Source organism: Parus major, chromosome 1A, assembly GCF_001522545.3.
Source record: "Parus major isolate Abel chromosome 1A, Parus_major1.1, whole genome shotgun sequence".
In the NCBI taxonomy this organism is placed as follows: domain Eukaryota; kingdom Metazoa; phylum Chordata; class Aves; order Passeriformes; family Paridae; genus Parus; species Parus major.
The window spans coordinates 1,296,363-1,309,592 of record NC_031773.1 but is presented as its reverse complement, the minus strand read 5'-3'; the positions used below and the strand labels follow the sequence as shown (position 1 = coordinate 1,309,592).

At 45.7% G+C, this 13,230-nt stretch overlaps 1 protein-coding gene across 1 annotated transcript in view; it reads left to right on the top strand.

Moving 5' to 3' along the window:
* EXOC4 (exocyst complex component 4) overlaps positions 1 to 13,230 on the top strand; it is a 294,646-nt gene that overhangs the window by 247,492 nt on the left and 33,924 nt on the right. The window contains exon 14 of the mRNA XM_015627621.2: positions 2,144 to 2,322. Within this exon, the coding sequence (XP_015483107.1) occupies positions 2,144 to 2,322 (179 nt within the window). The remainder of the gene's footprint in view (positions 1 to 2,143; positions 2,323 to 13,230) is intronic.

Sequence of the window (13,230 nt, the reverse complement as noted above, 5' to 3'; positions counted from 1 at the left end):
GGACAGGTCACACCTTGAATCACTTCAGCGTTTTCCAAAGGGATCAAGGTGCTGCAAATTCCTGTTGTGTAAATAAAGTCTGGGCAAACCCAGAAAGTGGAATTGGGAAAGAATCCCAGAATTCCAGAATGGTTTGGGTTGGAAGGGACCTCAAAGCCCATCCAGATCCATGGATCCAGAGCCATGGGCAGGGACACCTCACACCATCCCAGAATGCTCCAAGCCTCATCCAGCCTGGCCTTGGACACTTCCAGGGATCCAGGGACAGCCCCAGCTTCTCTGCCATCTTTCCCTGCCTTGGGATGGGGTTGATGTTCCCTTGTTCCCCCTCTCTGGGCAGCCAAGGTTTTCCTCAAAAGCTGAATCTCAGGTTGCTCCAGCTCCTGTTCCAGACATCCGCCAGCATTTTATTTTTTTTTTTTTTTGCACTGTTGGGCTTGAAAGTTTCCATTATTTCTATTCTCTTTTGCTGTCTCCATGTTTTTCCCACCACAGGTCCTTTCCTGAGGCCTTCATGGGAGGCTTTTCCCTTCCCTCTGAGCTCTCCCATTCTCAGCTTTTCTGGCTCTCTTCCCTTGTTTCTTTCTCTCTCAGGTATAAAAGATCTCCTTCTCCAATCCCTCAGGCTCCATTTATTATATCCACAATACTTCTAAAAGGTGAAAGGACAGGCTTGTACAATTGGCAGCAAATTGGAGCCCTTTTTCCCCTTTGGGAACACTTTTTTCCCCCATCATGGGACTGTGAATCTGTGGAGTTTTCCATAGGTGTGAATCATTTCCATTTGCTCAGTCTGCTCCTTTATATTAAAGGGGTTTTTAGACATTTTCCCACAGGAAAATCTGCCTCATCCCAAGCACAAATGAATAAATCCTGTTATTATCAGGAGTTTCACCCCAGGGGTGTAAAACCTGGGTCTTCCCTCCATATCCCAGAAGTTTCCTTCTGCTTTTGCTTGTCTCAGGAAGGTAAAGAAGTTTTGGAGGATTTGGGCTCAGTTTGGGGGTTATTTTTGAGGATTACATAAATTCTGGCCCCTAATACATGAAGAATCTCCAGTTTCATTAATCCTACAAATGGCATTGTTAATCTCAAAAAGTTCTTTTTAAGGGAGGCTTTTTTTGGTTTGTGTTTTTTTTCTCAAGTGCCAGTGAATTCCCACAAATCTGGGGATAAAATCTGGCATGAAAACTGCTCAGACTGACCAGAAAGTGCCAATGTTGGGGTGATTTTGCTGCTCTCCTTGGAGCTCTTCTGGTGCTTCCTCATGGTGAGCTCAGAAAAGAGCTGATGGCAGGACATGGAGATTTGCAGAGTTGGATGGAAGTGGAATTCAAATTCCCAACAAAAGAGCAGTTAATGATGGAAAAAGTATGCTGAGGAACAGGGGAAATGTGCCTCACTTTGAGCCTGGCAGTGAATCCACCCAGGTTCAGCTGGCAGCTCTTGGAATTGGATGTAGGAGCTGTGTCCTGATTTTTTTCCATTCTACTGAAGCCCAAAAAGTCATGTGGAGTCTCCTCTTTTACCTGCAAAATGAGAATATTTGATATGAGAATACTTCTGGGAAGCAACCAAACATTCTTCTTCATGGAGACAAGGATTGGGAAATCGAAATCTGGATGGAAAATATTTTTTCCAGCTTTTTTGGGTTAAACACATTTCTCTTGGTCATTATTTTTCACCAGGTGGGATCTCCTTGGCAGTCAAATAATTAATGATATTCAAATCATTTATCTGTCATGATCAGGCACTGGGGTTTCACCAGGAACTTGTTTAAATGGATGTGGGGAAAAATAAGTCAATCAGGGATTGGAAGAGCTGATTTCCAGGGAAAGATGGAAAAGTGTTATTTATGGAAATCCCAGGGAGACACGGGGAAACGCCTGCAAGGTGTGAATTCCCTGTGGGGTGAGGAGGGGTGGGAGTTTGGGACTCTGAGGAGTGAGGTGGGATTCCAGGATTGCAAATGCAAGGAGAAGGATGGGAAAGACCTCCCTGGGTTTTTCTCTGGAATTCCCTCAGAAAACATCCCTGGGATGGTCCCGCAAGGGCCGGGCTGAGCTTCCCTGAGGTGTAACTGAGGCCTCCTCCTGCTGTCCCTGATTCCACATTCCTGAGGGGGCTTTGCTTTCCATTCCAGGGCTGCTTTTGGCAAAGAATCCGAAGTTCTGATTGGGAATTTGGGAGACAAACTGATCCCGCAGCAGGAGATCCTGCGGGACGTCAGCGACCTCAAGGCCTTGGCCAACCTGCACGAGAGCCTGGAGTGGCTGGCAGGACGCACCAAGGCAGCTTTCTCCAGCCTCTCAGCATCCCAGAGTGAGTAATTTCCATGGGAAACCTCTGCCTGGGGATGGGAACAGCAGAAATACTGGATTTTAGCAGGAATGAGCGCATTTTGTTCCCACTTTCCAAGGAGGTTTATGTCAGAGGGAAGCAGAGAGCGAAGCGGCTTCGTCTCTTTGTTCTTCATGGGGGCACCATGGGAGGGCCCCAGGAATATCACTTCCAACCTGGAAAAGTCTTTCAGCCCTGGAGCTTCCCAGCAGTGCCTGCTGATGGCATTCCCAGGAGCAGGAAGCAGTGCCAGGCAGGTTTCACCTGCTCCAGAGCATCGAAGCATCACCAGGCCGCTGAACATTTAAGAAGAGACCTGTGTTAGAAATCCCAAGGCCAACTGGAATATTTAAAAGGAGATGTGGTTAGAAATTCCAGGAGCAATCGGAGGGGATTTAATGAGGAATGTCCCCCTGGGTGTGTCCCTGATGTCACCCTGGGTGAAGTGAGGTGCCAGGAGGGCAGAGCCCGGAGAGCCCAGCGCTGCTCCTGCCTGCCAGGGGCCATTTCATTCTCCTGCTCTCCAGCTCTCACTCCTCCCCTCAGGAACAGGGATTTCTGGCTGGATGGAAAGGGCTGGGGATGTGATTAGTGTGGTTTCTCTCCTCACTGCGGTCAGTGGGGCCTGCTCAGAGGCCCATCCACAAAAAGCTTGGCATGGGCTGACCTCAGCTCTGCTGCTTCCCAGAGAAACCTCTCCACTGCCATTAATTCATGAGGAATCACCCACAGCTCTGTCACCATCTCAGCCCAGGACCAGAGGTTGGGTCTCACCTGCCAAGATTCCCAAAATTCAATATTTTCCAGATATTAAAGGGCACGAGCGCGACTTTCAGGCCTTGGAGAGGACATTCCACGAAGTGGTGAATAAACATAAAAGCACAAAATATAATATTTCATTTGGCAGCATCCTCCTGACAATAAAAGTTCACCTTCCTTTGTAATAACTTCATCCTCAAATGTCTGTCACCCTGGTGAGGTGGCCTTTGTCTTGGTTTGAGCTCTTCCTCCTGCCCAGGATCCCTGGAATTAAACCTTGCGTGTTTTACAAATCCCCTGCTGTCTCAGGGTGTGCAAGGAAACATCTGAGGAGCTGGAAAAGCAAAAGCATGGAATAAAAATTCCACAGAGCTCGAGGGGATCCTGGGACTCAGGGGAATGTGGTGAGGATAGAGGGGATTTCTGCAGTTTGCTTTGGAAATCAGGAGCAGAATCCTGGAGATGCCCAGGACTGTGGGCAGCTGAGCTCTCCTGGGAGTTGGGAATTGAAAATCAGCTCAGACTTCTCTTATTTTTTTTGGGGGCGGAATTCATGAGGGAAATTTGCTGGTGCTGAATAAAGTCACAGTGTTTTATGTCCATTAAATCATTGTCCCTTGGCAGCAGAGCTTCTCTGGGTGACTGAAATCCATCCTATGGCTTCTAATTCTGCTCTAGAGCTGGACTTTAAACCCCTCACTCAGCTTTCCATGATCAGATCCTTTGGATCCAGAAGGATAATTAAGGTTATACAATCAGTTAACAATTAAAACCCTAATTACTCCAGGTAGCTTTAATTTTCCTATAACCCAGACCTTGACTTCTCAATACCTGGGTGACAACACTTGCTCTGTTCTCGCTTTAGAGGAGTCTAAACAAATAACAAAATTAAACAAAACCCAGTGGGAAATGCTATCAAAGTTCAGTAGCCAAATATTTATTTAGTTACTAGGAGAGTTGGAGGATTTATGTTCTAACAGTCAGAGCTGTTAAAATAAAACATCATTTATAATTTCAGGTCTGGTTGAAACTCGGGTTTTTTAATAAATCAATATTTTCCAGATATTAAAGGGCACGAGCGCGACTTTCAGGCCTCAGAGAGGACGTTCCACACAGTGGTGAATAAACATAAAAGCACAAAATGTAATATTTCACTTGGCAGCATCCTCCTGACAATAAAAATTCATCTTCCTTTGTAATAACTTCATCCTAAAATGTCTGTACACAAATGCCAGGATTGTCTGGAGCAAGGAGAATAAGGGGCACTGGTAGGAAGTAACAGAGGCTGTCCTGACCTCGTGCTTATAAATTAACTTTTCATCCTTTGATTGTTTCTCTTTTCTGCCCCAGCAACTTGAGATTCAATCCTGGTCCCACTGAGGGCATCACCCAAGTGTTCAGTGAGTGATCAGGACCTGAATTTTTGGTGTAACTCCAGAAATTCCTGAATGCCAACAAGCCCATGAGTGGAGGTGGTGGCCCTGGGGGAAGGCAGCGGTTTTTCCTTGGATGCAAACAGGGAATTTACAGGCACAGCTCTGAACACCCAGAAAGCACAAGATGGAGCTGGGCAAGTCTGATTTTGGGAAATCTTAAAAAGAGGCCCTGACCCTGCTGGTGGTTTTGGGGTGAGGCTGTCAAAGTCCCCTTCCCAGATATAAAAATTCAATAATCTTTGGCTGCGGACGTGCCACAATTATCCCTCATTTAAACCCAGCCGTGCTAATGGAGAGTTTTATCACGCTGGGCAACCTCTGCACTGTTCATTATTTGGTGTTTGCTGAGCTGATGGCTCTTCCATGGCTCTGCCCTTATCTGCTCCCCTTCAGAATTGGATTTTGTGTTTCCCGAACCAGTCAGATATGACAAAGTCATTTCCTTCTGCTCTTGTCTTTTGAGGGAATAAAAACTCCTTTTTAACAATAACCGTTTAAGGATTAAAGTTGCTGGCAGAAGGTGAATTTGCTGAGGAAGTCGAGTCAATTTTAAAGGGGTTTCATAGGAAAATGGAAGTCGGGTTTCCCCTCCTCATCTTCTGTGCTTTGTCAGATGCAGACAGAACACAACCTCATCCTTTTCCTTTGTGGAGCTTCTGAGGTTCCCTGAATATTTTAGAGAAGGAATAATTATGAGCCATGAAGGAGCTGGGACAACCTTTTTGATGATTTTTAACGTTTTTAAGACCACTGCTTGCTGTGTGTAGGGAGGAGGATGAAGATGAGCTGTTGGCTTCTAGAGTTGGAGCTGCCTTTTAAATTCAGCTGCTCTTGGCATCTTGTGGCTTCAGATTGTTGTGACCACCAGGGAATGACTGAAAGGCTTAAACTTGGAGTTTGGAATTGCTTTGTCATGGAATTAAATGGTTTGGGTGGGAAAGGACGTCAAAGCCCATCCAGTGCCACCCCATCCATGGCAGGGACACCTCCCACCATCCCAGGCTGCTCCAAGCCCCAATGTCCAACCTGGCCTTGGACATTCCAGGGATCCAGGGGCTGCTCTGGGAATTCCATTCCAGCCAGGAATTCCTTCTCCAGATCCCATCCATCCCTGCCCTCTGGCAGTGGGAGCCATTCCCTGTGTCCTGTCCCTCCAGGCCTTGTCCCCAGTCCCTCCCCAGCTCTCCTGGAGCCCCTTTAGGCTCTGAGCTCTCCTCCATCTCAGATAAAACAGAATTGTCTTTCTCTTCCAGAAGGTTTCTTGGAATTAAACTTTTTGCATTTGTACCGTGTGTCCATGGCTGCCACAGCTCAGCAGCTGCTCTTCCCTCAGCCCCTTTGTGTGGAGAAATCTTTATTTGCTCCGTGTGTCGTGTTCACCTTCTGTGTGTGGGCCTTGTCTGGGTCATCCCTGATGAAGAGCAGCATTTGAATGCATTTCCAGTTCTAACTGGAAAAACAGCCACCAGCCTGAGGAGGGACCTCCTCACAAAGAGAAAATCTCTTCAGGAGCAGATCCTGAGGCCATTTGTCCTCCTTCACTGCTTTGTCTCATGTCCTCAGCCGATATTTTCTCCCGTTCACCCCAAATTCTGAGGGGGTGTGGAAGATGTTTTCACCTTTTGCTCTGCAGTGCTTCCCCACAGTCCCAGTTTGGGTGAGCTACAGCTTCATTCAAAAGCAGGGGAGGAAAAATTGAGGTTTGCTACAGCTTTTTCCTAAAATCCTGAGTTTCTCTGCCACTAGCTGGCTTTGTTAATGATAACACTGATCATTTGCATCTCATTTTCCAGCCATGGATCTCAAAATGCTTTTCCAAGCTCACTGAGGACCATTAGAGCATCCAGACCATCCTGGGCCACTTTGCCCCGAGAGGATCATCAGCCTCTCCTTTGCTTCCCTGAGCCTGGAATGGCCTTTGATGGTGGAGAGGGAGCATCCTGCCCCACTCCGGGAATGATGACTTTAAAATGGACACTGGAACCCTTTCTGCCACAGGGAGCTGTCATTTAAAGTCACTTTAAGGCCCCTCCAGAGCGGTGCAGAGGGGTTTCAGCACAAATGGAAATCAGGCCCGGCGTGGAGGGGAAATTGCTGCCTCTCATTTCTCAGCCAGGCCACCCAGCAGTGCTGAGCTCAGGCAGGGCTTTGTGTTTAACCCACTAATGGACTGAATTCAGCTCTTAAATGGGGCTCTATTTCTCTCAAGCTGCAGCTGATTTCTTATTTTTTTTATCTCCTGTCACTGAACTTGTAGCACATCTTGCTGTATTGATTGCTCACGGGGAATAGATTTTTTTTTTAAGATATTTTAATAGAGAACCTTATTTAAAAGCCAGATTAAAGATGACCAACACGGGCCTGCCATGGGGCAGGCGAAGGACTTTGTGAATGCTGTGGCTTTGTTATCGCAACAAAAGTAAATTTCTGTCTAAACCAGAAAAAGCTGCACATTTCCACCAAATGCAAACCATCTGCCATTAAATTAAAAAGGTAAATCTTGAGTGCTTTATTTGGTGAGTATCTGCTGCTTCAATATGACTTAATCTAAACGACAGCTTTTTATTTAAGCTTCATAAATAGCCTTATTTTCCAATATTTCCTCTTTCCCATTGCCTGAGTGGTTGGGGCTCTTCTGGAAGAACACAAATCCTGGCCAGCTGCCCCACCTCCTTTTTGTGGCCATCCCAACCTGCTGTGCCCCCGTGGATGCTTTAATTCCTGGCTGCAGGAATTAACCCGGCCTGGGAGCTGCTGGTGCTGGACAAAATCACTCAGATCTCGCTGGTTCTGAGGAGAAGCAGAGGAAAAGAAGGAAAAGTTCTTCCTGGACATTTTATCTGCTTGGCCTCATGTCCACAGATGTTTCTGTCCATCCCAGGGCTCAGCCTGTTCCTGCTCTGGGATGCTCAGAGATTCCCAGTGTTCTCCTCAGGCTGCTCCAAACCACACAGCGAGCTTGGGGTGGTGTTTAATGGAGGAACGAGGTCCTTGCCTGGTTCTCCTGGGTTTCCCAGGTGGGAATGCCCTTGAGCAAGGACAGGGAGCTCCACAAGCCTCACCCAGAGTGAAAGGGGATCTGCCAAGTCCAAACCAAACCAGGGGTGATCAAGTAATTAATTATTATTTATTTTTATTACTTTATTATTTATTATTAATTATTGTTTTAGCGTTATTATTTTAGTATAATTTTTACTTTATTATTAATAATTATAATTATTAATTAATGCTAATTAATCACCATTTATAGCTTTGGTAGAACTAGAAATGGACTCGGACTTTGCAAAGCTGCTGCAAACATCTGGGAGAGCTTCCAGCACATTCCAGGACCTAAAGGGGCTCCAGGAGAGCTGGAGAGGGACTGGGGACAAGGCCTGGAGGGACAGGACACAGGGAATGGCTCCCACTGCCAGAGGACAGGGATGGATGGGATCTGGGGAAGGAATTCCTGCCTGGGCTGGAATTCCCAGAGCAGCCCCTGGATCCCTGGAATGTCCAAGGCCAGGCTGGACATTGGGGCTTGGAGTAACCTGGGATAGTGGGAGGTGTCCCATGGGATTGGAAGGTCCCTTCCAACCCAAACCATTCCAGGATTCTAAAGGCAAGAGCTGAGCAGAGCAGGCAGAGGACAAGAGTCCAGCTGCGTCCCTCTAGGCTGAGTTGACTTCTGGAGGACTAAAACCATGGAGAAATTGGGATAGCAAAGTGTTAAAACACCTTCAAGACCATCAGGGAACTTTACAGAGAAAAAATGCCTGGTTTGATTCAACTGAGCATGAGGATTATTTTGGTTTATTTTAGGATTTTGGCACGAAAATTTCATCCTTTAAAAATGGCTCCGCTTTGCTGGAGCTCGGGGATTGAAACCACACAGTCACCAGTCACCTGAAAACTCCTGGTTTTCCATCAAAGTGATCTCCCGGTGCCTTCCAGAGCTTTTTTTTGACTTCTGGAATGTCTGCAGTGAAGCTTTTCCCATGGATTGCAGCATTCCCCAGCCTCAGCGCTTTCCATCAAGTATTTAATGGGATGAGGAAAGGAGACTTTGTTTCCCTGCCCTGGCTGCTCATTTATGGGTTGTTGTGGGAGACAACACCGGGAATCTGTGCCGGGATCGATCGGGTGCCCTGGGGTCAGCACTTAACTCACCATCATCATTAGGCTAATTACTCTCATTCCGTCTTTCCTTCCTCCCACCCACCAGCCCTAAACGCAGGGGATTGTCATGTAAATAAGTGACCTAATTAGCAAAGCTTTCAAACTGTTTTACAGGCAGGATCCCGCGTGAGTAATGCCAGGAAATCGGGGTTTTATGGGAATGGCTCTAAGGAGCCTGCTGGCCAGTCCAGTTGGTTCATCCCATTAAAGTCCTTTTATCTCTTCCTGGAGAAAATCATTCCCTGATGGCAAAGATGGAGAGCAGAAAGTCCTCCCTGCTCCTCCTCGGAGTGACAGAGGTGACACTTTGCCCTGCTCTGGAAGGGGAAAAAGAATTGTCAAAATTATGGGGTGGGGACTCAAAATCCCAGCCAAGGTTTGAGGACACCGTTGGGTCACTCTGATCTCACCAGCGCTTAAATTCCTCTGGGATTTGGGGGAATGGCTCTTAAATAACCAGGAATTGTGGAGAAATCGGGCTGAATCTGATTATCCTGGTGCTTGTCCCTTTTTCTTTCCCACTCTTCACCCCGGATTTGAAAACTCTTCATCATTCCCATGGATGTTCCCATTCCCACCTTCCTCTGGATTCCCTTGGGCAAAATTCTTTCATTTTTTGCCTTCCAGACCTGTGGGCTGCTCCTCTTGCTTTGCAAACCAATCTGTTAAACAAACAGCCCTCAAAAAACCCCACTTTTATCTATAATTGTCAGAAAAATGATTGCTCAGGATCTGTTTAACTGTATTTATTTTTATTTTTTACTGAATGTATTTCATATATAAATACTGAATGTATTTATTTTCATTATACTTTTACTCTTGGGCATCAGGACCGTGACTGACTTCAGGAATTTTATTCCTTTCTCTTCCACTAAGCCCAACAAGACTGGGAGATTTAAGGTTCTTTTGCAAATCCATCCCTCTCAGACCCAGAGAAATCCTGCAGGGAGGTTTTGAGGGTATTTTTTTGGGAAGGTCCAGCTCAGTATCCTGGAGGACTCTGAGGAGAAGTTGGGGTGAGTTTTTGGTTTGCTGTAGATTGATGGAAGTGTCTCCACTGACCTGTGATCTTCCCTGTTTTAAAGGAAAATTCGGTGAAGCACATTGGGAAACACCAAACAGGAAAAAAAAAATAAATAAAAATCCTTCCCAGAACTCAGAAGAAGATGAAAAGACTTTTAAAAATCAAGTCACTTCTGAGATAATAGAATTCAGCCCGGGAAATAATAATTCTGAGAAGGGCAAGTTCTGGGAAAGTTACATCATAAATGACTGAAAACAGAAAAAAAATAACACAGAGGACTTTTCCCAGCACTGGAACAGCAAATCCTGAACTTTTTAGGGAATCCTATACTGCAATCAACTTCCTAATTCTGTGTTAGGATCCTGCTCTTAATTCTCCCTTCACAATTTTGCTCCCTTCAGTGAAAAAAACCCCATTTTTTTAGTGGAAACCACCTGATCTTTGGAGATTTTTTATGAACCAATTGTTTTTGGGTGATTTTCAAGCTTTTTCCAGTGTTTAAAGAAAAGTGTGGATCAACCAAACCTTCCAGGAGTTGCAGGATGGAGCTCAAACCTCCTCACACACTTATGTTGCCCCTCAATTTTATTTAACAGATTCCTCTCCCCCCCTCTAAATAATCCCGTGGGTTTTTTTTTTTTTATTTTTCCCAAAGCTGAATCTTTGCAGAAAAACAGAAAACAAACCACTTTTTTTTTTTTTTGGAGGAATTATTGCCTTTTTTAAAGCGCTAATTTCCTGGGGAAATTTATGGCCGGCAGCGGAGGAGCTCCGCAGGCAGCGCTAACGAGACAATTCATTAAGGGCCGAGTGTACACACGCCGTAAAAAACATTAATTCCCCAAATGAAAAACTAATAGAGTGTTTAGGCTGCTCTTTATCACCGGTGACAGTCTGGGCTCTGCTCATCATTAGTGTTTACCCAGCTGATGGGGGCTGCAGCTCTTCCTTCCCACCTCTAAAAGGTCGGGATGCTTTTTTTCCCAGCTCTGTCCCTTCTCCCACACTTGGATTTTAAGGACACAGAGGCCTCGGGATGAAATTCTCAGTGCCAGTCCTCTTTTGTTTTTTTGCTTTCCTTTTCTTTCTTTCTTGCTTTTTCTTTTTTTATTATTTTTCCTTGCAGTTCTTCCCTGTCAGAACCTCGAGATTTACAAGGGGAAATCCCTTCCTTAAGGTTCCTCCACCACAGCCCTGATTTTTCTCTGAGAAAACAGGACTCATTAGTGGGAATTCGCTTGGAGATTTATTAATGAGCAGCTCTCCCTGAGCTCGTTTCCTCTTCAGTTCTGTTTGTCCTACAAGAGTAACTTTGTCCTGTTGGCACCAGTGAGCGCCCTGTTAATCCCAGTAAAAGCTGAATTCCCAGTAAAATGCTGGGAATTGAGACAATTTAGACAGCTGAGATCCCAAATCCAGCTGTGAGGTGCCAGATATGCTGAAGGTTGGACTGATGGCCTTTAAAGTTCCCTTCCATCATTCTTGGTTCCATTTCCAAAATCCATTCCATGATCTTGGAAGCCTTGGGGGAAATCGTTCCTCTGAGTGTTTTATTTCCCTGGATTTAAACCCTACAAAAGAGAACAATTTTGGTAAAAAGCAGCAATGTCTGGGTGAATATTTGAAGTATTTGTTCATATCTAAGAGACCCAAATATTCACACCTGAGAGAAGCAGAGGGAAGGTGTCATCCCCAAAATCCAGCTGTGCTTCCTGAATTCCCATCGCTCTGAAATGAACCCCGTGAACTGTAGGAGAATCAAAATCCAGCTCCAGCTTTCATGGCTCATTCCAGTCCTTTCCTAGAAAGCTGGAACTCCCAAATTTAGGAGAAGGCAGTGACTGATCTGTACCTTGGAGTCACCTTTTGGTGGGGCATGGTGACCTTGGTGATATTCCTGTCCCCTCACAAAGATTTCCTCACCAGCAGCTCCTTTCCCTTGCTGGGTCCCAGAGGGACTGACCATAAAAAAACCACAGAGGTGGCTTTTAAATTATGAAATATTAAAAAAGTACTAATTTTCCCATGCTTTTTTGGGTGTAGAAGTCAGATTTTTCCTAGCAGGAATTCTGCTGAATTAAGTCCTCGATGTTGGATCTGGTGTTCACACCCCACTCCTTTAAAAAACCATCACATCTCTAATTCTGCCCAGCTTCACCCAAAACTTTTTTCCTTTAAATAGCAGATATTCTCCTTTATGAAGGTATTTCAGCAGCGATTTTGTGTCCTTGTGGCATCATCTCCTCGTGGTGCTAAAAGCTGTGGGAACGGGAGAGAGGGAGAACTGAGTCAGCTGGAATGGCAGTGATGGATAAAAACACATTATCCAGGTTTTACCTGCTGGGAACTCAAGCGCAGAAAGTGGTGCCTGAGATCCCCAGGAAAGTCTCCAGCAGAGAGAAGAATTAACCCTGACTCTCTAAAGGCTTAATCCAGCAGCTACCCCATGACAAATTCCCTTTTTCCTATTTTTTTTTTTGGAGTTACCTCTTCTGGAGAGGAAGGGAGGAAGAAATTCAAATTTGAGGAGCTGCAAACTGGTCCTTAAATCCATCAGGAGTTCTTTGCTGCATCTCTCTCCCAAAGAAGAGGGATTTTTTCCCCCAGCAAAGCTGTAAAATGTCTCTGTGAGCCTTTCCTGTCCCCCATAAAGCAAATTAGGGAATGCTGTGCAAATCCTCAGCGTTTTGGGGGTTCCTTCCTCAGGCTCAGGGTGCAGAATTTGTCTCCTTGGATCGATTTTGCTCCTTGTGCTGTTGAAGCACTCGGATCTGTCAGTGGTCACTCTGCTCACACCTGAGCAGCTCCAGGGGTTTTGTTGAATATTCCAGAGGCCTGGCAATCTGCATCCATCGATTCACAAGGCACAGCCTGTCAGGAGCCACTGAAATCCTGGGTGACAAAGCTTGTGATGAGTTTATTTTTCTCAGCTTTGCCAGAATGAAACGTTTCTTTTCCTCAGAAGGAGAGGACTGGGCTGTGATTTCAGCCAGGGAGGAGAAATCCCAAACAAAGCTGGGACTTTGATCCAGCAGCATGGAAAATTCACCTTGGGCAGATTAATGTGTGAATTAATTATCCAGGATGATAAAGGCCAGTGGAGCAGGACATTGGCCAGGGTGTTGTGGTGGCCAGGTGGGCTCATGTTCAGCTGGGTGGAGATGGGTTAGGAAGGAGAAGGGGAAGAAGAATTGGATGGCTGCTCTGTTTTTCCAGCATTCCAGATTATTTTTTTCCCCTTTTCCCAGCATTTTAGCAGTCTGAGATCCCTCCCTTTTTCAGAGTGTGGTGGGTCCACAGCCACAGGAAGGCTCAGCCTTTGCCCAAAGAACTGCCCAACTCCACAGCCAGCTCCAAATGGCATTTTTTTACTCAAAGCCCTTTAATAATTTAGGCTCTGATTATTTTTTGCTGCTCCAGCTCATTTGTTGGCTTCATGCTGCCAAGAATGATGGAGTAAAACTATCTGGAGTGAGACTTAAAGGAATGGGATTTTCTCTTCTGGATGTCCAG